The 25,171-nt window shown below is 42.6% G+C and overlaps 2 protein-coding genes and 1 pseudogene across 2 annotated transcripts in view; all 3 read right to left on the minus strand.

Annotated features, from left to right (window-relative positions):
• Nucleotides 1-1,230: 1,230 nt before the first annotated feature.
• LOC142933016 (factor VII-activating protease) lies at nucleotides 1,231-4,715 on the minus strand. Its single transcript, XM_076077149.1, has 13 exons — nucleotides 4,656-4,715; nucleotides 4,346-4,448; nucleotides 4,059-4,169; nucleotides 3,807-3,917; nucleotides 3,584-3,700; nucleotides 3,370-3,480; nucleotides 3,102-3,273; nucleotides 2,921-3,018; nucleotides 2,443-2,833; nucleotides 2,192-2,334; nucleotides 1,783-1,917; nucleotides 1,498-1,643; nucleotides 1,231-1,395 (listed from the first exon to the last, which is right to left on the minus strand). Exons 1-13 carry the CDS (start codon nucleotides 4,713-4,715, stop codon nucleotides 1,231-1,233), a joined length of 1,863 nt encoding a protein of 620 aa, XP_075933264.1.
• A 930-nt stretch (nucleotides 4,716-5,645) lies between these two features.
• LOC142933168 (putative E3 ubiquitin-protein ligase TRIML1) lies at nucleotides 5,646-9,681 on the minus strand (annotated as a pseudogene).
• The window catches only part of ablim1a (actin binding LIM protein 1a), a 37,302-nt gene continuing 21,320 nt past the window's right edge, over nucleotides 9,190-25,171 (minus strand). Inside the window, exons 3-25 of the mRNA XM_076077159.1 lie at nucleotides 24,701-24,884; nucleotides 24,251-24,360; nucleotides 22,750-22,876; nucleotides 22,530-22,623; nucleotides 20,486-20,573; nucleotides 19,505-19,569; nucleotides 18,356-18,433; nucleotides 18,014-18,172; nucleotides 17,798-17,842; nucleotides 17,636-17,671; nucleotides 17,383-17,512; nucleotides 16,674-16,793; nucleotides 15,802-15,906; nucleotides 15,310-15,357; nucleotides 14,064-14,204; nucleotides 13,224-13,309; nucleotides 12,961-13,084; nucleotides 12,662-12,723; nucleotides 12,441-12,501; nucleotides 12,184-12,191; nucleotides 11,576-11,650; nucleotides 10,444-10,524; nucleotides 9,190-10,229 (exon numbers count right to left, since the gene is read on the minus strand). Coding sequence (XP_075933274.1) covers nucleotides 10,116-10,229; nucleotides 10,444-10,524; nucleotides 11,576-11,650; nucleotides 12,184-12,191; nucleotides 12,441-12,501; nucleotides 12,662-12,723; nucleotides 12,961-13,084; nucleotides 13,224-13,309; nucleotides 14,064-14,204; nucleotides 15,310-15,357; nucleotides 15,802-15,906; nucleotides 16,674-16,793; nucleotides 17,383-17,512; nucleotides 17,636-17,671; nucleotides 17,798-17,842; nucleotides 18,014-18,172; nucleotides 18,356-18,433; nucleotides 19,505-19,569; nucleotides 20,486-20,573; nucleotides 22,530-22,623; nucleotides 22,750-22,876; nucleotides 24,251-24,360; nucleotides 24,701-24,884 — 2,141 coding nt within the window. The 3' untranslated portion in view covers nucleotides 9,190-10,115. The remainder of the gene's footprint in view (nucleotides 10,230-10,443; nucleotides 10,525-11,575; nucleotides 11,651-12,183; nucleotides 12,192-12,440; nucleotides 12,502-12,661; nucleotides 12,724-12,960; nucleotides 13,085-13,223; nucleotides 13,310-14,063; nucleotides 14,205-15,309; nucleotides 15,358-15,801; nucleotides 15,907-16,673; nucleotides 16,794-17,382; nucleotides 17,513-17,635; nucleotides 17,672-17,797; nucleotides 17,843-18,013; nucleotides 18,173-18,355; nucleotides 18,434-19,504; nucleotides 19,570-20,485; nucleotides 20,574-22,529; nucleotides 22,624-22,749; nucleotides 22,877-24,250; nucleotides 24,361-24,700; nucleotides 24,885-25,171) is intronic.

Here is a 25,171-nt window from a genome sequence, read left to right on the forward strand (position 1 = left end):
CTGGTTCAACCACACAGCTTCTTTTTTTTGTTGTCTAATTAGGCCTCTTGTCAGGACTTTGTAGATGTGTACTGACTGACTCTCTTTACACCTTCTGACTCTCCTGTGTTGTTACTTCTGTTAAGGTGGTATACAATTCACGTCTTTATAATATATTAGCCCTCTTATTATTGTGCCGAAAATGCCCCCGCTTGTTTATTAAAACTCACAACTTAAATGATCATTTTAAATTAGTAATATTTTATTTTGGTTTGTCAGAGACTTCAGAAAGAAGAAATATAAGATCAATTTTATGTATAAACTATATTTAACAACTATTTAATCAATATTTATTAATCAATTAATCGTTTCTATGTTAAATTTTCAGTGTCATGTACAGTAAATATTTCATCAAGTGGTATCGGGTGAAACCTCAAACAACACTTTTGTTCTGTGGTGAAGTCTATTCGGTCAGCAGCTTAGTAGCTCTCATGTTTGACTTGATGTAGTTCAGGAAGCAAATGACCCGTGTGTAAACCACTGCACTGGCTCGACCTTTGTACAACCGTCCCTTCAGCTACCCAGACTATATGGAGGACGTGCGTGCCTTTAATCTCACATGTCAGTGGCCCTACAGAGTTGCAGGAGGACAGACACCTAATACATTTGTAAATAAACAGTCCAATGTCTCTCCTTATCCTGATCAGGGTCGGCGACCATGAGTTCTGCTACCCTTGGGCACGGATGAGGACACACAGGGAAGACATGAGGCACAGAACACAGCACAAAGAGACACCCAAGATTGAAGTAAACAGTCAGTTGAAGCATTTATCAGCATGGTTTAAATATACTGTCAATACCTTCACTTTTCATGCTGTGTCATCACTGATCCACTCAACTTAATCCATCCAAAGAATGATGAAATATCTGCCACTGAGACATACTGTGCTTGATTGATAATATAATATGACACTTTTCCCCTTAAAGGGCTCAGGGCAGTCTCATTTCAAATGTATGTCATTTCCACACATTCCTAATTTTTAGTATTGGATTTTAGGATTTCAGATCTGCTCTAAACTAAAATAACAATGCAGATTTTATTATTTAAGAAGGTTGTATTAAGTAGCATTGGGTTTTGATAAATGATGTTGTAGACCTGAAAAGCAAAATAGCAGGTATAACTGCACAAAACCCAAAAGCTTAATCATGATGAGTAAGAATCGCTCCACCGGCATGGTGCTGCCAAGTTGCTTATGATGCTGCTTGAGTCTTTGACTTGATCCAGTCCAGGAAGTGAGTGACCCGTGTGTAGACCCCAGGCTTGTTCTTCCTTCCACATTGGTCCCCCCAACTCACCACACCATAAATAGCTTTGGCATTGTTCTGGTCACAAGTCAGTGGTCCTCCAGAGTCACCCTGAAACAAGAGCACACAGCTCACCATGATAGCAAATGCTCACAATATACTGTAAGGCATGCAGGTATTTTGAATGATAGCGTGCACATTTCCTCTACTAACCTGGCAGGAATCCACCCCTCCCATCAGGTGGCCAGCACAGAACATAGTATTATCCATGACTCTGCCATAAACTTCGGGTTCAGAGCACTTTTCCTGGCTGATCAGCATCACATTGGCTTCCAGCAGGTGGTTGGAACCATACTGAGCTGCAGAGGAAAGGTGGAAAAAGTAAACAATAAAAATAAATAAACATTTTACATTAAAGTGCCTCTAAGACAAACCAAAAGATCTGAACAAAAATAAACAATGACTTATTTATGGGTGAATATGCAAATATGGCCTTACAGTCCTCAGTGGCACCCCATCCAGAAATTTTACAATCCATCCCATCAGGCAGTTGGACATCAGGCAGACAGGCTGTCTTCACAAACTGGGTCTCTTTGGCACAAACTCCATCAGTGCTTTTCAGCCTCAACAAGGCTTTGGGAATCCAATGATAAAAATGAAATGATAAAGTACTTAATCTCTTGTATTTTTACATCAAAATCTCATTACTTTTTCAAATCTATTTTTAGAATTTACTTCATGGACTATGAATACTGTACATCTCCTCTTCTTCTTCTTATCAATACAAATGGTGCTATTTGACTCTCACATACCATCCTTAGTTAACTAAAAAGGTTCAAAAGGATTCTAATATTGTCGGTGATATCATTGCTTATTTCATATTAAACGAGAGAGACACGTGGATCACCTATGTCGTTGTAAACAGCTGAAGGAGTCTCTCTGTAGTTTTCATGTACAATAGCCTCTTCAACTTGTATGGTTTGCTCTGTGGGTTCCTCTAAATCCAGTGACAGACCTCCCAAAACCACCTGCATGTCCTTCATTTGTTCCCTGTGCAAACAACACAGGATTCCATTAATATTAACACAGCATGTGAAAGCTATTCTATAATCAGCCAATGTTTTAGTTTTTTTTTTTTTTAGATACTATAGTGCTTACCTGCAGTGTCCAGCTGTCAGCACCCAGCAGCTCTCGATGAGAACTCCTCCACACGTGTGTTTGAACGGATGGTTGGAGTTCTTCGGTCTCACTTGCAGGGACACCTGCCATGGTGCAGCCCCGGGAGGGACCTTCAGACCCCCAAAAATTCGGGCATTATTCTTTTTTGGCTGAGGCTGCCCACAGGTGGTGAACTGTTGCGGTGGAACGCTGGCATTGGGAGGACCGTCAGTGGGTGTGGGAGAAGGTTGTGGAGCCTGGCTGGGACTCCCAGTCGTAAAGGGTTTAGAAGTTGTCGGTTTGGGGGTCGCTGTAGGTTCAGATGTTGTAGGACGGGACGGGAGAGCAGTGGGATTAGCGTCCGTAGGGACAATTTCCATTGGCACCACATCTGAAAACACATGCACAAAAAGATAACAGAAGATAACAACAATTTTTGACTCATCATCATAAAGTTGCCTGATGCTGTGCAGCTGACCTGTTGGTTGAAGACACTCTGTGACATCACAGTAGTCCCACGACAACCTGCGGCCTCGTCTGAAGAAACACCAGGGCATCTCGTCTCCGTCTGGGTTTCTGCGTCATAGAAAATGTGTGAGTGAGCATCCTCTTGTAGGTGTCCGCTGCTATTTGAATGCACTTATTTATTTTCTCTTGACCTGCAGAAGTTGTGAGGGCCGAGTCCATCACTGTCCTCGAAGGAGTTGAAGGGATCAGCTCCGTTCTCCAGGATGAAGTGAGAGTTCCAGTAAAGGCATTCATTGCCGTCATCTGTTTCACTCACATTGCCGCGGTACGACTCTCCGTCACCCACATAGCAGTCATTCGGATCTAAGAAATGTACCTCACTCAGTCAGTATATGAATTATGATGATGCATATGTTGGACTTGGAAAAGGAAAACAATAATGCAGGGGGTAGACTTTACCAACATGGCAGAAACGTCCACCGTACCCCGTAGGGCACAGGCAGTCAAAGTCAGTGCCATCCTTGATGCATTGTCCACCATTCCTACATGGATTGGGCTCACACAGTGACACTTTGGAGAAAAACAGTTAACAGTGAAAGCTTGCTTTCGGGATCTGTGGAAACTTATGGAAAAGAGGTATTCTGTGTTAATCGGACAAAGAATTACTCCTTACAGTGTGTGCAGCGTGGAGGCTGGAAGGGTTCCTTGCATTTGCACTCATAGAACGGGGGAGTGGAAGTCAGCACACATTCACCACGCCCGCATCGACCTCTTCTACAACGTTTGGGACCTGAGATGTGAACACGATAGTTTTAATTCATTTTTGCTATTTGTATATTGTGCATATATGACCAGTCTGACAACAACAACAACAACATTTTTTTATTTCTTCAAACCTCTCTGGCATTTCTTTCCCTTGAAAGGTTTGGGGCAATCGCATTTGAACTTCCTCTTGCCTTTCGTCTCACACACTCCATTGTTGAGGCAAGGGTTTGGGTCGCATTGGCCTAAGAAATGAAAAAAGTGAAGAGGGGAACGTAAGCTTTAGATTAGAGCTTTCCAATAGAATGCAGCCGTTTATAAGAAAACAGGTGACATTACACAGATATTTATAAAGAGTTTGACAGAGTGTTAACTAACTCACTCACCATCTGGCTCTTGAAGTTCAAAAACCCAGTCTGCATTATTATGGTCATCGTCATCATCATCATCATCATCATCATCATCCCCAGTTCCCTCCACGATCTCAAAGAACAAGTCTGAAATCATAATCATTTCCTTAATAATATATACAGTATATATCTATATATATATATATATATAGATATATAGTTGTCTATATTTTTGTCTTCCTCTTGCTCTACCATATAAAACTAAACGTCAAATATTGCTCTATATATGAAATATTATAAAAGGAATAAAAAGAAGCACTTACCTCTCAATATGTCCTCAACCTTTACTCTGTGTTTGCCGTGTTTATGCCCAGGTCCCTGACCCTCATGACCAGGCTCATGGTGTTTGCGCTTTTTATGTTTTAGCTGAATAAAAATTTGATGGCACCACATAAGAGTCATAATAATAAAAGAGAATGTGCAGTTGCACATGTAGTAAATTCATGTTTTTAAACAGCAAGCTCTACTGAATTTTAGTCACAGCGAAATGCCTTAAAAAACATCCCAACATTGTAAATAAGAGCCAATACATTTGCTTATTGCTGCACAATAATAAAGACAGTGAATACATACCTCAGCAGGTACGAGGAGCACCGCCAAGAAGAGGCAAAAGAAGAGGAGCTTTAGGTTCATGCTGGCAGTGGATCAGAGGACATCCAGGAGAGTGCACAGTCTGGCAGATCACTCACACTTTTTAAAACATTTGTGTAAGTGCACTAACTTTTGGCAGGCTTTTCTGCTACCATCCCTGTTGTTGACTCACATTTATTGATTTTAACGGTGCTCTTGGATTGTTTTTCTTAGTTAATAATAGCTCATGTTAGGGAACACTTTAAATGGACAAATAAATGCTGCAAAAATCAAGATTACAGTCTCTTCCACCCTTGAAACAGTTTTTATATTGAAATTCATTTGAATGAGTTTTGATTTAATTGGAAAAGCTTTGTACTCTAAAGCAACATAACGGCTCAGAGGGCATATTTGCAAAGCCAGTTGTTTGTTTGAATATAGACTTTGGAGCCAAATACACAAGGTGCATTTCATGATAAAGTAGCATACTGTGTGCTTTTTTAGATCTCACTACATTTACAAAATCAGTCAAATGTAATACTAGTATGCTCAATCAAATATACAATAGCAGTACTTCTATAACAGTATCAGTAACTGTTATTACTTTCAAGTACAACTGAAACCGTTTTTAAACAAGATTTTGTCATTTTTTCTGTCAATTTGTAAACCCAATGTGCATCAAACATGCATCCTTTTTCTTAGTTTAATGAACTTAATGACGGGCTTGTGATATTTCTATAAATTCATCTGAAAGTTCAATACACATATGCAGGCACTGATAGAAGTGTGTAGTGTTCCCCTTTAACATGATTTCTTCTGAGACCTATCGTCCCACTAGACATTTTCATCATATTGTGCCTCTATGTCACCTGAAATGCATTCCATCATTTCAAAGAGGAGCTATTCAATTTTAGAAAGAGGGAAACACAGGAGTATTTGTAAAATTGGATTTTTAACATTTATAACATATTATTATCAAATACAAAGGAGAAACACCAGCCAGCCAGACATTTCACAAGCTGACAGATTCACTAATATAGACTAAAATATCTCAAACAGGATTGCCATAAAACTTTGTACAGACATTCATGGTCCCCAGAAGATTAATCCTCCTGACTTTGGTGATCCCTTGGCTTTTCTTGTAGAGCTACCATGAAGATGACATTTTTGACTTTCATAGAAATATGTGAACAAAAATGGTTTGTCATGAAATCTTGTACAAATATCCACAGTGTCCAAAGGATGAATTGTGATGTCTTTGGTGTTATGACATTTCCTCTACTGTCTGACTGTACTGACTTGCACATACATTCATGGTCCCCATAGGATGAATCCTACTTGTATTGTGGCAACACCATGTGTTTGTCATTTGTGGGTTTAAGTAAAATGTTTCAAACATCTATTGGATGGCTTGCCATGAAATTTGGAACAGACATCCATGCCCCGGTCAGGATAAATTTCAACAGCTTTGCTGCTCTGCTGACTTCTTGTAGCACCATCATCAGATCAGACATTTCATTTGTCCTGTACTTTTTAGTCATGACCGAATAGTATACCTGAATAACAAAATTGTATCAGCTCTAGCTATACTAATTAGCAATTGTTAGCATGCTAAACTATGATTACCATTGTACCTGCTAAATATTAGCATGTTAGCGTGACTGTGAACATTCTGATGTTAGCCTTTAGCTCAAAACGTTGTGTGTTAAGCCTCACAGGGCTGCTAGCATAGCTGTAGATTCTTAGTGTTGTTTAATTATAAACCTTTACAATTGGTGCATTATTAGAAAATGGTGCTTTAGCAAAGAATTACTTTTCTGTGGAGCCACTAATCAGAGATCACTGGAAGGAGATGGAGCATTACAGATCACAACAGGCTCAGCATTGGTGCCATTGTGGTCATGACCAGGACACAGGGCCAGGTGGAGGCAGTCTGAGAAGGTTCCGGCACAGAAGGAGAATAATGGCGTCATGTTGTCTGCCTCAAAAAACGTCACCATCCCTGCAGGGAAACTACACAACACACCAATCCGACAGAAGCTTTTTGTTAAAGGCAGCTGATGGGGCACACCTCCGTGCCAGGCTGTATACTCCCCATCAAAGAACTCCACACACCAGGACTCGTCCCCCCGGCCCAGCCAGCAGTCCTCAGTGGTGCCCTTGCGGGGAATGTTTGGATAGGTGATGCCTAGCTCCCAGTAAGTCTTCCCAGTCACATCAATCTCCCAGTAATGGCGACCAAAGCTGAATCCTTGCAAGCTGATGACATTGAGGGTGGTGTCAAAGCGCCCAGGGAGGTCAGGAAGTTGCTGCCAGGTGTCTGTGTAGGTGGCACTGTCACCTTGGGGGGAGATGATCAGCTTTGGGTGGGCCGTCTCTGGGTCCAGACACACCTCGCTGGAATCTGGAGACACATATTTAACAACCTTAATACAGGAAGTTAAAAAAAGAGGTCAAGTTGTGATTATGAACACTATAGAGATAATGTGTGAACTGACAACTCTTGGTGATTTTCTTGATTATAGGGGTCTGTGAGCTGATAAGCAGAAGCATGTTGTTGGTGAGGCCGAGGATCTGGTCAGCTTTAACTTCGTCCAGGCTCACACTGCTCGGGTCTGTCCTGTTTAGCAGGTCCATCACTCTGGAGGAGGCAGACCATAGTGAGAAACATCAGCTGCTGCTGCTACACCTGTATTATTGTCAATTTTGATTTGATTCCGTACCTGTCCACTGTCTCCATGTCTTGCTGCTCAGGGTATGAAAAGAAAGACTGAAGAAAAGTAGAAAAGCTAGATAAAAGGAACTTTGAAAGCATAATGTAACATGTTTAGTTCCCATACACAAATGAGAAGATAAATATGAAATTTTAAATCATATTTGATCCACCAGACTTTAAGTTTAATCACCATTGTATCAGGCTCTGTTTCAGTCTGGTCCATTGCCACAGTGAGTCTGGCCAGGTCCTGCTCTATCTCCTGGATCAGAGAAAAGTTATTTTCCATCAGCCCATCCAGGGCAGAGACAGCAGCCCGCTCCTCCATCTCCAGGTGGGACAGGGTCGTCCTCAGGTCCTTGTCCAGCATGGCCTGGATCTCCTGATATTTTCGTATGATGCTCTCCCTTATCACTGAGGACCTTTTCTGAGTCCGGCATAAGCAGCTATCAGTTTATTATGCTGCCTGATCATAGATGTAATCTAATATTCAAATGTAATATCACAATAAAGACAGAAAGATTGCATATTGTGGCATCATTTCAGCACAGACTAATCTGAAAACAACTTACTGCGATTTCTGATTGTCGTGCTGCCAGTTTTTTCAGTCTGTATTTCACTGCTTCCCTTTGCCTCTTTAGACACTCTTGGTGCTTTTCTAATGTCTCCTGTAGAGAGAGTTGCACACATATTCAGCACAGCTCACATCAACTGAAGTCAGACAGATTCCTTGTGGTGAAGTGCAGCTGCAGAAGGAGTTCATTGTGCGACTTGATGGAGACAGCAACAAAGCAGAGATTGACTGATAGGAGTATGTTTACCGTAACAACCACCTCGTCTTCAGTCTTTCTCTTCGAACTGTTTATGAACAGGCATTTGCTGTGTTGTTGCCACCTAATCAAGCTGATATTTATGTCTATTGTCAGTTTGTCAGTGCTGCCTTCTCCAGGAGGACAATTATGACCACAACGTGTCCACAATCGCTCACATCTGTCCCACAATAATTCCCCCTGTGACTGAATGAGGCCACACTGCAGCTCTCGCAAGCAGTCACTGTACAAGTGATGTATTTTTGATGTGGACCTAGCATTTGAAGACCGGTATTTTTGTGCATTTTGTACTACAGTACATATTGCTGTATGTGTTATACCACCAAAGACATTTTCCAAAACACACCATTGTTTTCTACATTGTTTAAGCCCCCCTCCACCCAAAAATACATTTGTTTAATGTTACCACTTGTAGGTGCTTCGCTGTACAGAAGGATGTATGAGCACAGTTAAACACTAGATGGCTGTTTTGACACTCATCTGGTGAAGGAGAAAGTTTCTCCATGATTACCTTAAATCTTAGTTTAAGATGCTTATTTTGCTTATGCTTTGGAAAATGGTCACTTACAGAACATAATGTGTTGCAAATGGGCTTTCAATGCACAATCTGTAATAAAGTATCAATTTTTGCAACGCAAAACATAATACTGAATAGTGACACAATCCTTACTTGTTGGCTGTTGTTCACTAGTCTGTGTATTGACATCAGAGGAATATTTGACAATAAACTGAGATGCATTTAAAAACTGTATATATTTCTATCAGAGTTAAAAGACCAAGCTCATGGAAAAAGATCTTTCGTCACAGGTTAGAGTTTGTCTAGAAAGTCAATAGACTCCCCCGTGTGATTGGTCACATGAATGTGAAGTCCTCAGATAACCTCTCACCCTGTGTAACATCACAGAGGCTGTGTGTTTATTGGTGAAATCCAGAGAAGAAACAGAGAACAGAAAAGAGGCAGTGGGTACCTTTGGTAGAGCTGAGGATCATATGGTTCATGGTGATTTAAAGCTTTATTGGCTTAGATTTCAATACAACAAATGGCAGTGTGGGTTTTCATTTATAAAACAGTACTTTCAAATACAGTTGCTTCTTACATTAGGTGTTTTATCTATTTGTTGGCTACTGTATGTTGGATACGGCATTAAAATATATTTGTACTTCCAATACATGTAAAGGGAAAGTGTCTGGCCATGTTTATGAGAGCCTGAGAAGAGAGACATTTTCTTTTTGTGAGGGTCAGATGAATGTTTGGCGTGTACAGTAGCCAAGGGAAGGACACTGGCGATGTGTAGGTGCTCGGATGATTCATTTCCACGTAGATCCGGTAAAACAGTTAGTGGGTCTGCTGACTGCTTTCCCAGCGGCTTTATTTAAAAAAATGATTCAAAGACTCACTGAGCCGATTCTTGCAAACTTTGGACGAAAACCGTTTCAGCCCAAGCGAAGGAAAGCTGACACATGTTCAAGCTACGAGCATGGACATGGCGCAATGGGGCCATGGGGTTCTACTGTACTTACAAAGTTCCACAGGAATCAACAGCAACAAATAGTAGGAAGAAACAAGCAAGAAAGAAAGGAAAGCAGTTCCACCCAAAGCAAAGCAAGAAGTAAAACAAGCGCCGTCAAAACAAATAAAAGACCCTATTTATCATTCATTCTCATTCTTTGTCATTTTTGAACGTGGAAGAGATTCCTTGTTTTCTGTGCAAGTCTATCTGGACAAATCATTCAGCTCACAGTCTCAGGAAGCATCAGAGCAAAAAAAAAAAAAATAGTCCATTTCATGGCTTCCTTGATTATGCCAGGATAAAACAAAAAAAACAGAAGAAAGGGAAATGAACCAAAAACCTACATCTAGATTACAGTTGGCGTGTGCTATCTGAATGAATGTACAGTATGTGCATGCTGCTCTGAGTGCTAGAAGAGCTTGGCCTTCTTTTTCATGTCGTTGCGTTTCCACAGGGGAAGCCTGTCAAACTCCTGGATCTCCATTCCAAAGAAGTCAAAGAACATTTCAGGTGCTAAGTGGCGCTAGAATTGAGAACAAAGGTGGAGAAAACAAAGGAGGGGAGGGGGGGGGTTGTTCGTGGTTAGCACCAAAGCCACAAAAAGGGTCACTGCAGAAATGACAAGAAGCAATGGATACTGCACATTCCTTGCTTCAATTGTATTTGTGTAACATGTTATTTACACAAAGTAGAGAAATCCAGTATCAATTGCGGGCAGTCAGGTGGAAATCTGATACCTCCAGTCTGGTTCTGTCCACATCCCTGGGCAGTTTAGCTCTCCCTCTACTGGTTATCATGAGCATTTCATAGGGATACACCTTCAGAGGGAGACACTCGTCAGTCAAACAGGTCAAACCTACGAGCTAGGGCTAAACTTCACAAACCTGCAAACCGTTTTTTTAATCAAACAAAGCTATCAAATTTTGATATTTTTGTAGTTCTGACTGTGACAGAGGGAACACTGGGTGGGAGAACAGGTATGTGACAGGAGGCTGACGGAGTGAGAGCTGGTTTTTAGGTCGTTGGGCAAATGCAGGGTGCCATAATGGTGTGCACACTTTTTGTCAGTGTAGAAAACGTGCAATAGATTAGGTAAGGGCAAAAACATGAAAACAGAGTTATGTAACGGGTTGTATTTTTAGAGGAATTTAATGCGAACTGAAAAAAGAACTAACAGCAGTAATGTAGGCCAAGTAAATCCACATGGGAATGATTGTCCTGCTTTTACTTTTCTAAATAACTTATCCCCTCTGTACAAGAAGAAACAGGCAAATGATAGTTGCTATTTTTGGCAGAAATGCTCATTAATAAGCAACTAGAAGTTCTTTGAGGCCTCTGACCAACTCATATCCACACAGTAATGTACAATGCCTTATATACTACGCAGTATATAGTGATATGAGTTGTTTGGATGACAATCTGGGCGTTGGATTCTCCACTGTATGCTGCATACAGTATCCAGCCACTTTAAGTCAAAGCTATGTGCAGATGAGCATGGAGAAGCCAGCATGCTAAGCGTGACTCGGCAGCTCCTGAAGCAGCATGCTAAATCATCAGGAACCCAGCTAATGTGAGTCTTTCACCTTCAGTAAAATCTCTTTTAGTTTCCTATTTCTTCCACCAATGTCCCCGTACCATGAGGCTAAATGCAACATGCTAATTCATTCATTTCATCCTCCTCTTTTGGGCTGGTCCTTTTTTTTTTCTTACTGAAATGTGGAGGTTAGACTATCTCTATATTAGTCGGAAAATGTGTCCTCATTCACAAGTTGAAATGAACTAAAGTAAGTGAACAATGTCTAAATGTTTAAACATATTTCAGTGTTGATTACATTGTTGTCATCAGTACAAAAAGAAGAAGATACTTGCTTTTGGTTCCAACATATTAGGCATAGATACTCCCCTGTCCATCCTTGCAAGTGCTGCACGGCCATCCTTAATGTGCTAAAGAATAGAACATACACAAATGTAATATAGTGGAAGGGGACTGCAGGGTTAATGGCATGAATATGTCCACTAATGACTGTGGGCACAGTTTTCACTGGATGGAGCAAGTAGCTTGGATACTGTTCAGTATCTTAATTAGTATTGGAGATGGGCAGTCATTGACATGTTTTCTGAATGTCTCTGTAGTATTGTTTTTTTTCTATGGTGAATTTTAAAATCGAATAATTAAATTACACATTTAGCTTGAGTCGTTACATTGGTAAACAACACACAAAATAAGACGTGAGGCGATGACTGTACATTGCATTTACAGTACACTGGTTCAGCTACTGGGCAGTGCATGTTTGGGCATTTGAAATCACTGCACCGCATGCCCTGTAGTTGACTTTAAACCCGACAGTGATGCAAGCATGTGGCAGGAGTGGGCGGTGTGCATTCAGGGCAAGGTGCCTCTTGCAACCCACGAGCAAGCAAATACATGATGCAAGGTGAGGAAGCATGCCATGTGGAAAAGCGGATGGGAGACATACCTGAAACTCTGCAGGACAACATGGGACAGAAAATGAGACTCACAGTTAATGGTTTTGCTGTCAAATCCCCTGCCAGGCTACTATCTACAACACTGTTGTCCCTGATGACACATTGTGTGAATCATTATGCAAATATTTCAAAATGCAGGTCCATTTATGTACACGTAGCAAGCCATTTCTGAATACTGATGCTGAATAGCTCTGGTGACATTGGCAAGAGATTTGCTTGGTGGCTACATTCTGGTAGCAGCTCTCACCTCTGCCTCCTCCACACATGTCGCCATAGCTGTTGTACTGGGTGAAGTCTGTTGACTGGGGCTGTGGGGACACAGACAACAGTTAACATATGGGGATTTTGTTGCTGATTTAGGACCAGAATAGGATTTAATTATAAGTATTAAATCCTGTATATAATTAGCGTTTCTGGCATTGATGACAACTCATACTAACATTCTTGTTAGTATGAGTGAGCTCTCACCCGATGCAGCCCATTCCTTCCGTAGCCAGGCAGAGAGTTAGTTTTGGTCGGAGAAGTCAGATCTGAAACATAAGTGATGCTCAAATTTAAATTTGGAATTAAAGAGACGTTGACCCGAATCAGGAACATTTACATGAACAGGGATGCTTCAAAATCACAAATTGAAGCTATTTCATAATCCAGACATGTTACAGCAGAACAAAATGCAGCGATCTACAAGTAAGATATAGCACAGACCTTCTGTTACAGTACACTGCTGACAACTCAAGAGCGTATTAGCTGATGAAGCTGCTCCGTACCTGTGTCACAGTTGGTCTGTTTGGGGTCGTAGCGCTGGGCAGAGAGGCTACGTGCGTGACGCTCCCTGATCTGCTCTTTCTCCATCTCCTCCTTCAGGATGAGCTTTCCCAAACCAGACTGAATCTACACACATTCAAATAATTCAATCGATCTATGACACAAACATTAAGGATACAAAGCATGCGTGTTTGGCTTTCATTTCAGTCACATGGCAGTCAAAGATACAGATGTTAAAAAGAAGATTTAAGGTTATCTCACTGACCTTGCTGAGATGTTCCTCGTGGAGCTGCTTTTTTTTCAAGACCTCTTCCTCCTCCTCTTCTCTGGATCTTCTCCTCCCTTCTGGACCTATGGGTGCCATAAACAAGCCCCAAATGTTACAAAAAACACATAAATACGCACACATAAAGACACATACACATCTCTGGAGGAAACCATGCTTCACATGTACTTTTATGTAGAGTACAACCAGATGAAATGCTCCATCCACAGTTCAAATTTAGAGAAGGACAGAAAGATGTGGCGGCTTCATTTGGCTGTAGAGCAGTGAGGATTACACACGATAAATGAGCAATAGGTGGACGGAGGAACACAAATGTGAGACAGAGTTGACGAGACAGACAAACAGGAGGGCTTATTGGAATATTTGGCTACACTGACATGACAGATGTTCACGCTTCATCATTCATGTCAAGAATTTACTGGATGTCAAATACACAGAACAGCACAATGTAAGACAGACAGACAAAAGTTAGTTTGAAGTCAGTCTCAGTGATCTCTGTCCAAGTCATTTGTGGCACTATTGTGTAAAGCAAGTGCACCCATCATGTGCAGTAAAATGGTGAAACTGATGCTACCTCAAGCAGACAATAACATGGCAGCAACAGAAACCAAACAACGCTTCTGCTTTGTGCAAGCAAAACTTAAAGGCAAATACTGAAACGCCTGAATAAAAGCGTGAGCTCGGAGTGAAGCAGGGATGCAGTCAAAGCTTTTGGGGCAGCTGCAAAGGGAGGAACAAGAAGAGTTAGGTTGTGGTGAGGTGTCTGTTGTACCACTACAAGGTCGCAGTGCAAGCATGCCCATCAGGAGCCTACTGTACCTAATACAGCGAGAGAGCAGGGCCAACGGTCGCCCTCACTCCGTGAGCTGTCATCCGGAGAGGGAGCATGGGCAGCGGGGAAGGTGGCGGATCTGATGATCTCATCAGCAGACTTGCTTTGACGTGCTATGGCATCTGTATCTAGGTTGGTAACCATGGGAACTGATCTATCAGTGTCGGAGTCACGGTCTCAACCACAGGTAAACATTCTTAGCACCATCTGATCGTCAGACTCAAGGTTCATTTAATCCTGGGTAGTCCAGGTTTAAAATGTACGCTTACCACAAGATGTCTTTCCTAACAAGTCAGCGAATATTGGATTGAGAGTCAATGTGGTTTTAAGGATGTTTCAAGGATGATTTTAGTTACATCTTGTACAAGCAAGATTACACCTGTTGTGTGAAACACCATTCAGTTGTAGAAAAGTCTCAAACCAGCTGGCGTGCATGTACACAAGTGACATATGCTTTGGCCATTAACATATTTTTTTAGACTAATTTTAAAGCCGGACTATGTAACTTTTGAAGAAAAAAAAAGAAAACGGATTCTTCAACTTACGAATGAAAAGTTGAGTTCATAAGCAAAAAAACGCACCCTTGTTCAATTCAATGCGCTTTTGTTGCTACTGCCTTACTTGGTCTGGTAGGACCACTGTAGTGGCTAATGCTAGCTAACGTTAGCCAACTTCAGGTTGATTACAGTGTAACTGACATTACTGAGTCAGTTTGCTGACTTTATCTCTTTTCTCTACTTGTGCTACTGTTACATTACATTAAAGCCTGTCGCAGATAAGTATTTGAATGGTTTCATCACAAATGCTGAAGATTAAGTAAACACATTGCTAACCAGGAGACGTGTTGTTGTGTTGCCATTCAGATTGCCTTTAACGGAAATTACATCATTCTGTATTTGTCACAAAAGTTACATAGTCTCGCTTTTAGAAAACTCTAACATTACTCCTGTGACTTGTTCAGAGACAAAGTGCAGTGTTTAAAACAAGCTTCAGATCAGACTGAAGAGGATTGGAGACAGACTTCAAACAGTGCTCATACACTGACACTGGGGGTGACTACATGGTTAGACGAATACACTGTGAATTTCAGTTGATTAACGAAAGCGTTTCCAGAAAAGAGCTTGGCTCAATAACATAACTACCTAGAGTATTACTCTAAATTTGTACTCAGACAGACATTTTTTCCTTTCTGTTTTAACAGTAAAACAGGCTATACTAGAGGAGGAGAGGTACCGTGTAGTTTGTAGATGGGTGGTTTTCTGTAGATGTTGCTCCCCTGATCTGAAAACATTCAAATACAGACAGAAAAGACGTTTACGCATCATACAGTGCCTCTACTATACAAAAATAAGATCTATTGTAAACATCTCCAAGCAATTACACACACATAGGGATTACATTGAATTTCGCCGTTTTTCCTGGAATATGAAAGAAGAGGGGAAAAAGCAAAAGCTGATCCCAAATGGAGTATAGTGACAGACAGACAGACAGACAGACAGACAGACAGACAGACAGACAGACAGACAGACAGACAGACAGACAGACAGACAGACAGACAGACAGACAGACAGACAGACAGATAGATAGATAGATAGATAGACAGACAGATAGATATAGAAATAGACAGACAGACAGACAGACAGACAGACAGGCAGACGGATAGACGGATAGATAGATAGATAGTAAGAAGGGACGAGCAGTGACAGGGTGCGCTCCAGCTCCTACCTGGGAGGTGGAAATGTTTAGGGGTCTGAGATAGAGGCGGGGTGACCGGCCGGCTGTCGGGCCTGAGCGGGAGGGGGGAGCTCCGGCCACTCGGCGGGTCAGTGCCTCCAGTGAGAAGAACCAAGAACAGAACATAAGCAGGGATACTATGGGGAACCACAGTCTGAAGGGTGCAACACACAGGGACCAACGGGACCAGCTGAAGTCACTTTCAGCGAATGGGAGACATTCTGGTTGCCTTTGAGAAATGCAGTAAATGGAGCACTATGCTATGTGCATGATGAAGATACAAAAGGCGGAGCAAACTAGCAGAGTTTAAAAAAGCGAGAAAGAAAAATGTGCTTTGGGTTAGGAACTATAATGTCTGTTAGTCTGTTGAATGATATGAATTCACGGTTTAATAAGAGCTCACGGTCAAAAAGTTAATAACCCTCGGCATGCAACGGCAAAACCGTTCTTTTTATCTCAGACTTACAGTTTGTCTGGAGTCTGGAGACTCCTTCCGACAAGGAAAAAAACTCATCCATCATCCAACATTTGGGGAACTGTCAGTTTGGATATTGGATTTGTATTACTAGTATATCTCACGTACATGCAAAGCTGCAAAAACACAAACACAAAGAGCCTGTCAGCTACTTTGGCAGACGCTGTGAAAGGCAAAGGTGAAGAGGTCCATGCTAGTTAGTGAAGAATCAGTGGCTGCATGGGTTTGACCATTCAGGATGGCAGATATAGTCTAATGAGAAATGGCGCTGGATCCAGAATGACAGATGGTGGCACTGGCGAGGAGGTGGCTTTGCAGGTGACGATGGAGATGATGTGTTGCCTTCGGGGGGGGGGGGCAGCGGAGAGGAGTGGAGTGGGGCCCTTACCTTGGCTATGGGGGATGAAGTGGTGTCTGAAAGGGGAGGTGGGGCGGGAGTCACTATTTCTGGAGCCCACACTGTTACTGCACAAGGAGGAGCAGAGCTTCTGCATGCCTGTCAGAGCCTCTGCAGGGAGGGAGGGTGTGGGACAGGGGACAAAACCCCAGGACCAGGCAGCAGAGGTGGTCAGTGTGGGGAGGAGATAGAAGGTGAGAAGGTGAGGGACAAAAGAAAAGGAGGATATACAGGAATCAAATGCTGTAAAAAAGGAAATAAAAGACACCCAAACTGAGAGGTAAGGAGTATTTAAGATGAACAGTCAGAAACGAGGAAGAGTGTTACACTTTTTAATGGAAACAATAGAAAACTCTGAGAAACTGTGTTGTTAAAGGCGCAAATTTGACTTTGTGGTTGTTATTCTGCAAAAAGGATGGATTGCCCATCAAAGCAAAAAGGATAAACATAACAATCCAAAGTCAATTTTGGCAAAGTTGCCCTTTAAAGATGTAAACCGACCAGAAGGAGAAAAGTGAGAACTTTAAAGTGGAGGGTCAGTGAACTCATCCACAGTGTTTCAACTGTCATCTACCCGACCAGTAAAGATCTCACCAATCCACCTTATAAAAAAACACTGATTTTATCATAAACTATGGAACACTATACATGTGCCCACACACACACACACACGCACACACACACACACACACACTCTCACCTGGTCTGTGAAAATGCTGCGGTGACCGTGACAGGGTGGGGGTGTAACCATGTCGATTATAAACTGGTGATCCTATGGAGCCCTGACTGGTGGACCTTTGGAGGATGCGTTCCCTCCTCTCGTAAGAGCCCTGACACACACACACACACACACACACAGGTTATTACACGAATTGAAGGCATTATTGAGACATTATATGCTGCATTTAAATCGCATACAGGGGACAGTTAATATGACAAAATGATATGCTCACCTCACCAGATGGGGTTGGCGACATGTTTCTTGAGCACTAGAAGAATCAAAGAAGTCTGAATTATAACTTAGTTGTTAAAGAAAGAGCCCAGAAAGCCAGACATGAATATCATTGCCGATTTAGGATCATTCATCATGATCAGCACACGGTGACGTATCTTACTCTGTCATCGGGCAAGGGGGAACGCTCCCTCCTGGCAGTGTGGAGCTGTGAGGGACACAAGAAGTTCAGTACTGCATAAAGGCTTTCAAACGCAGCATTATTTGCCAACAGCAAAACAGAGGATCATTTGAGGAATATTTATCTTAATGCACAGTACTGTATGTGCATGAAGAGGACATGCATGCAGGAACAGTTGCATGCGGTCTGTGTGTTTACCTCTCCCACACTCTCTCCTCTCTCCTCTCTCTCAGCCAGGGAGGTGGTGTACAAAGGTTCATAGGTAATAAGATCAGGACGCTCAATGTCATAAATGGCTTTGACTTTTGGAATGGCAGCTAGGTCTCGGTAATCAAGGATCTCATTGTCTACTTTTGCCTAGGGAGACAAATAAAGACAAAGATGCATACACACATACACACACACACACACACAAGGGTAAAGGGGGTTTATTAAGGTTCAATTGTCAAAAGAGGCCGTTATAAAAAAGGGAATTTGTGACTAGTAAGACAGAACCAGAACAATCTATTTAGACAAATATAAGTCCATAACAGTTCTCACATAGATCGTGTGACCCGGTGAGCCAGGTATGCTTGAACCAGGTCTGGAACAAATACTCTCGGACGATGACCTCGTAGGCTGCGAGAAAAGAAACACACAAGTGGATGTTAGTCCCAACAACGTCTGTCAGGCAATCTGTCTCCCGTGAGCCACAGCCCCCTGCCATCTGCACATCACCGTGGTTATTACCCAAAACACTCAAACATCACACCGTTTGGCTTTTATACTGTATGAGCGATGAGAGGGGATTGACAAACCCTGTATTGACGTTCCATTAATAACATGAGGTACTTTGAAACGCTAACATGTTATTTCATGATTGGGTCATTCATTTGCAAATTTGCAAATTTGCAAATGAATGAGTGCTTCACGCTGTGATTTTATGTTCTTAAGGACCTCATGCTTGTTTATGGGAAATGGAAAGTTTGGATGGCAGCAGCAGGTCTGAGAGTTAAACGAGCTTTTCACCTAATTGGTGAATGGGGGATTTGAAAAAGACAAAATTTGTCACCAAATGTGCGCATATCTTTGTCTCATGCACCTTTGATATGAGCGCAGATTAAGGCGTTAAAAGGACAAGACTGAATGGCTCCGTATGACACACAGAGGGCGCACTGCAGGCTGTCTCCAGCAGATGGCAGCATACAGTGCATCGTGTCCTATGTACATGGTGGAACACAGGATGATGCCATCTCATAGCCAATAGCGAATACAGTACCTGCCTTTCTGTTTTTTGGAGGAATAAGAGGGACGGAGGCAATAGCTGTGGAGGAAGGGAGAGGGGGGTTCACAGGACATCACACGAGGGGTTGTGCCTCTCCAGCCCGACTCACAGTTCACACATACATCAAGGCGAACATGTAAATATGCAAATGAACAAATACTTGTACACGCATGCAACGGCACACACACACACACACACACACACACACTCCTAACACCGCCTCAATAGGCAAATGATGTAAACCATGGTAGGTTAAGGTTTAACAGTTCACCGAGGGAGCAGGAACAGCCCATGCAGAATCCCTCGTTACATATTCCGAATTTCTATCTTTTCCAGGAAAACTTTGTCATGAGACATGAACAGAAAGGTGCTTTCAGTCAAGACAAAGTTATGGACAATGGAGTCAGTGACGCCCAAATTCCTACCCGCTCCCCGTGTCTCTCCTCTGTTCTGGTGGTGTTCTTGCAGCCGGGATGCCACACTGTTGATCCTAAGGAGAGAAAATACATTTAGAACAAAGTATGGAAATAGAATATATTCACTTTATCGAAATGCATTTTGCAAATATGACTAAATGTGATCCAAAAGTGTGTTTGAAAGGAGATACGATAATATCCATATTCTGTACAGATGGGGGACAAATGGGTTATTACATGGGTTATTAACAGACTTGATTAAAGGCTGAAAATGTCAGCATTAGGTGTATTGAAAATACAAAATTTCGTGCATTTAGCTACATCAAGCAGCTCAGCGGCCAGTTTAAGTCGTGCATTTATTAAGTTGCAGAGTGTGGACTGGGAGCTGGAGAGCTAAAGGAAAAATCTACATAAACGAGTGGAGACACAAATGCACAACACGGGGGTCACTGAATGGTATTAGTACAAAAATAATGTGAGCCATATGCTATGGCCTTTGCAGTCACCAGATCTCAACCCAACTGAACACCTACGGGAGACTTTAAAGTGACATGTTCGACAGCATTCTCCAAATATGTCTTTTGAAAGAATGGTGTAAATCTCTTTTGTAGTTTCAGAGATGTATAGGAGGAGCATAGAAGAACTTCTGTCAGCTTATGGTGGCCAGACCACCACAGACTTCACCTCACTTCACGTCACTGCACTTTAATTGCTACGCAGCTAGAGTTGGTGGAATTTGTTTCCAGTACAGCATGGAAATGAACTCTCAGTACACAGTGTGTCAGCAGCCCGGCATATAAGCAGACAAATCACACAGTAAATGATAATAAGAAAAGAAAAAGTATGCCATTTTATACCCACGCCGACGGGTTTTATACCCCTGAGCCATACTCAAACTACAGAGAAGCATGCAATTCTACAGTTTCTGTCAACCAAAGTGGAGTAACAAAGTTTTCATGTGACGGCGATAATGCAGGAATGTCCGCTCACCTTGCAGATACATCTCTTCTCCTTCTGTGAACATCTGATTGCACCTACTGCATCTCGCACAGCTAGGGTGGTAGTGCTTATCTCCTGCCTGGAAAACACAGAGCGCACAGAACAGAACAGAGGAAAATGAAGATCAATGAAGTCTGCATTGAAGCGAAGAGCTGCGACTTCCAGGGAGTAAACCCAGAGCTCTACCCGCTCCCAGCTGCATCGCCCTCCTCTAACATCCAAACCCTGTTAGTGCAATGGATAGTTTCATCCGATCCAGTATAACTGCTCGCTCTTCCTTCAAGAATGAGTGTTGATGAAATTGCACAGTGGGCAGCTGTTGGTGAATATGTTTCCCTGAGACTCGTCTGCAGGGTTAATGTAAATACGGTGTTGCTTAACAGTTCAAGTGGGAATGTGAAATTATTTAATGTATTCCAGTCATATTCTCTTTCAGTTCTGAAAAATTGAAAGATTGTTAAGTTATTATTGAATGTCCCCCATGACACCTGCCTGTTTGACACAGTCAACCCGCCTTCTCTACCTGAGCGTTGCTCTTTGTGATAACCTGCATAATGCCATCCAATAAAATTATCTGATGGCTAGAGCACCTGAATTTCCATCTACATTGACGTGGCACTTTGCATGCAGAGAGCACCACTAAAACGCCGATGTGACTTTGACCGGGGGTGATAAAACACCCAAAAGAAATTGTGCCTGCTGTATAACAACCCTCGGTAACGTTTCAGCTGGCAAGTGAACACTCGTTGAGGCCTAGAGATATGGAGCCATTGACTAACATTTGCATTTTCACATTTTACAGAGCAGCTATAGCAAGCACTTTACAGCACCTCCCACCCAATAGTCTCCTCACATATCTCTCTCTCTCTCTCTCTCTCTCTCAGGGATAATAAAGGTACTTATGCTATATGTGTAGTATGCCATTAAATACACTCCTTATTTCTCTGAGAATTGAATAGCTGCATTAATTAACCCTGCATTAATAAGCCATTCACATTGCACACCCAGAGGAGCAGCAGGTATGCAAACCCACCGATGGCTACGAGGTATTTGACCCGGGTCTTGGGTCAGTGATTGGACTATCAGACCGACTGCTGTGGCTTTGGCCCCGCTGATCTATTGGCAGCGGCTCAGGGGTGAGACGCCGAGGCCTTTTCCTATTGTCATAAAGACCTGCCTTAGTGCTGGATTACTGTAAGCCTGGCTGGCTGGCTAGCAGTGACATTTTCATACCATTAAATGACACACAACTCAGCATCTGAGTGGATCACTGTCTGCAGAACAGACCGGCTGGAACTTGTTCAAGAGACCAGTGATCACAAAGAGTGTTGGTGACGTTTTACATAAACTCGACAACGATGCAAACAAGAGTTTCATTACAGCTGCATGACGTACAGTATCATTGAATACTGATCGCTTCCTAAACATCAGATCACATTCGTTTTTTTATGTAATATTTATGTAATTTGTAGCAAAGTGAGCTTGTATGACCGTGTGGAAAATGTGTATTTAGGCAGGGTTGGAAAGACATATAAATCTGCTTAGAATTAATCTTTTAGTTGAATACAATCATGCCAAGAATCTCTTTGGCTCTGTGACGAAGAGATTACACCAGAGATTATCAAACTACATTTCACAATTCCATTCCAAGGCTTCATCCTGTGTCTTAATGAGAAGCAGAATTTAGACATTACAACCAACTCTCTGTTAATCCACATAACGCAAACTTTAATTTGAAACATTAGGTATACTTCCCAAATGTATCTGCTGTTATTTTAGTCCTTCAATTAACCATAAGTACTCAAATTCAAGTGAAAGTATTTGTTCACTCTTTGAAACGTACCGTAGGCAGGATTCTTAAGAAATCCAGGTGCAAAATTGAATCTGTTTACAAAAGCATATAATACATTTCACATCTGGCTGCACAGAGAGACATCTGCCTGTAATAGCGAGCCACTCAGAGGGATGTTGAAGCTGAAGAATGGGATGTATGTGTGTGTGTGTGTGTGTGTGTGTGTGTGTGTGTGTGTCTTACCTCTAGCACCTTCCCTGTGATGAACTGATGACACGCCTCACACTGAACTCCAAAATGGATCTGGTAGTCCTTCTCACAGTAGGGGGCGCCGTCCCTGAGTGGAGACAGACAAATCTAAGCAGCGGGGACTTGCCAATGAAATATCATATCATGTGTGAACCTCATGCAGGCCTGAATTTGACCAGGCAGCCTGTAATTACAGTGGGTATGAGCTGCTTACTTGCTGATGTACTCGCCAGTCAGCACTTTGCTGCAGGCCTTACACTTAAAGCAGCCCAGATGCCACTGTTTGTCCAATGCTAGGAGAGCCTGTCCGTTCTTAATGTCTCGACCACATCCTGCACAGTCTGCAAAAAAGCAAAAGTGACATTAAGTTATGTGTTGTCGCAACAAAAACTACAAGAAAGTACAAAAAGAAGGGAAGGAAATGTTAGTAGAGAGAATTAATGCTCGAGTGAAGGTTTGTGTCATTTAAAACACAGCCTTTAACGGCCTCACATTAACCTGAGGAGAAATTATTGCATGCAAAGAAATGAGACGTGTTGTCAGTTGTGACCCAAGACACTAGATGGTGATAGAGTGTAACCAGCAGTGTTCTGAGAACTGCCTCTTTCTATCATCCACATCTCTCTTACCATGGCTCTAAAAGCTCCATCCATATCCAAGTGGAATCCAGGGGCTTAAAAAAGTGCTAGAGGTTGGTTTCTAAATGAACAATCTTTCCAGTCGTCTCTTCTTTAATGAATAGAGGATGAAAGCAACACAGAGCCCTCTGCACCCACAGGGGACGATAACTACGTAAGGCATAACGAGGCTGTGGTGATGACGTGAGGAGAATCAGCATGCCTTATTTATAGGTGACCTTGTCTGAAAGCTCTTCAAACACCAACTGAGAGACCACTGGGGGGGGGGGGGACAGGAAGAGAAAGAAGGAGGATGAGAGGAGTTGGAAGAGGAGGGGTTTTTGAGGGCTGCACATTCCCTGTTCCAAAGGAAAGGAAATGCATGGCCATGCATTATTTAGCAAGGCCGTCTTGGTGTTATTCATAAACATGGCTGGTCCAACACAAGGCTGCGTTTACAGAGAAGAGGAGAGACTGACTGATAACCCTACATCATTCAGTCTTCAGGCAGAACTGGGTTGCAGGAAAGGTCCTTACAAAGTCTTTTCTTTACTGCGATGTGGAACTGTTGAGTAGTACCAACTGTTTTACACACTTCACCCCTTTACATTTTCCCTCTTTTTCTGACATTTTTGGTCTGGAAACTTCTGGATCCCCACTAGTATTGAAGGTAAAGTTGTATTAGTTTGAACAGTGTTTGGCTGCACAGCTCAAGTTGACTTACCAACCAACAGGCTGCTGCTTGTGAAGGGGTTAACGTTCACGATTCCATCGATACGGCAGTTTAAATAGAATGTATGCTAATAATGTGTGCGCTATATGTAAACTGGAAAATTATTCTTCACAGCACAAATACATCACAGTTAAAATGACTGGCCACCAGCTACATTAAATGTCATGCATGAATCATACCTGTAAGCACCAGACTTGACTGAAATTTTCCAGATATTTAAATCCTTCAACTAATCCACTTTCGCTAAGAATCCTACTGCAAACTTCCCAATTCTGTGTGGAAGCCACAATGGCATCGTGTGAAAGCGAACGCCTTCCTGTGCATTCAACCTGTGTGTATGTGTTTATTAGACAATGGCGACTTACTGCTGGAGCCCAGGATGTCCTTTGGTCCCGGAGACATGGGCTCGACACAGTACTGACACAGGCAGTCCTTCCCGTTGAAGGTCACCCTGTCCCCAGCGGGGAACGGTCGTCTGGAAGAGAGGTGACATGAAACAATCGGTCGACAAGACGTGAGCTGTGGCCCAGAGGTAAGTGTAAGGGTTTATTAGCCGTGGGTGTGCAGGCTGTCTGATGGGGCTTAAGATGACAGGACTTGATGATGTGGATGTGTGTCAACACTGTGTCCCTGAGGAGGACGTTTAGTCAGATGACTCAGATGTGACACACAGCCTGGTACTGTACACTGTCTCCTGGAATCCCTGCCATCTGATTGTTTGTCTGTCACTTCACATGATTACTGCTTTGGAAAGCACGCATTAAGATCGAGGTAACTCTTCGTCAGCTAATGCAAAACGAGTCTGTGTGCCTTACTTGCAGATGGTGCAGACGAAGCAGGCAGGGTGGTAGGTCTTGCCCAGTGCGGTGACCACTTCCCCCTCCACAAAGTCCCCACAGCCATTGCAGCGGGTGCCGTGCATGCGTTGGTAGTCCAGCGTGCACAGATACTCTCCATTCTTCATGAAGAAGCCCCCCTGGGCGAGGTCACAGCCGCACACTGTACGGGACACACACATTGGCACTGCGAGTCAGGTCATTTAGTGCTCTGCCCTTATAAACATCAAGCCACCCATCCCCTCCACGCATCAACGGCTTTGTTAAGCCCCAGTCCGTGTAATCCTGAGTGGCTCGCTGATTTCATGAAATGGATGCTGAGAAATTCATTTTAACAGCTGTGTGCGTTACAATGTGAAGCGTAACGTAAAAATCCTTTCATCAGCGTTTACAGTCGTGAAAAAAAGAAAAGACCTTGTCCCTATGAAGGAACTCTGCAATGAGGGCTCA

Source organism: Anarhichas minor, unplaced genomic scaffold (assembly GCF_050575085.1).
Source record: "Anarhichas minor isolate MPS153535 unplaced genomic scaffold, ASM5057508v1 ptg000058l, whole genome shotgun sequence".
NCBI lineage: Eukaryota > Metazoa > Chordata > Actinopteri > Perciformes > Anarhichadidae > Anarhichas > Anarhichas minor.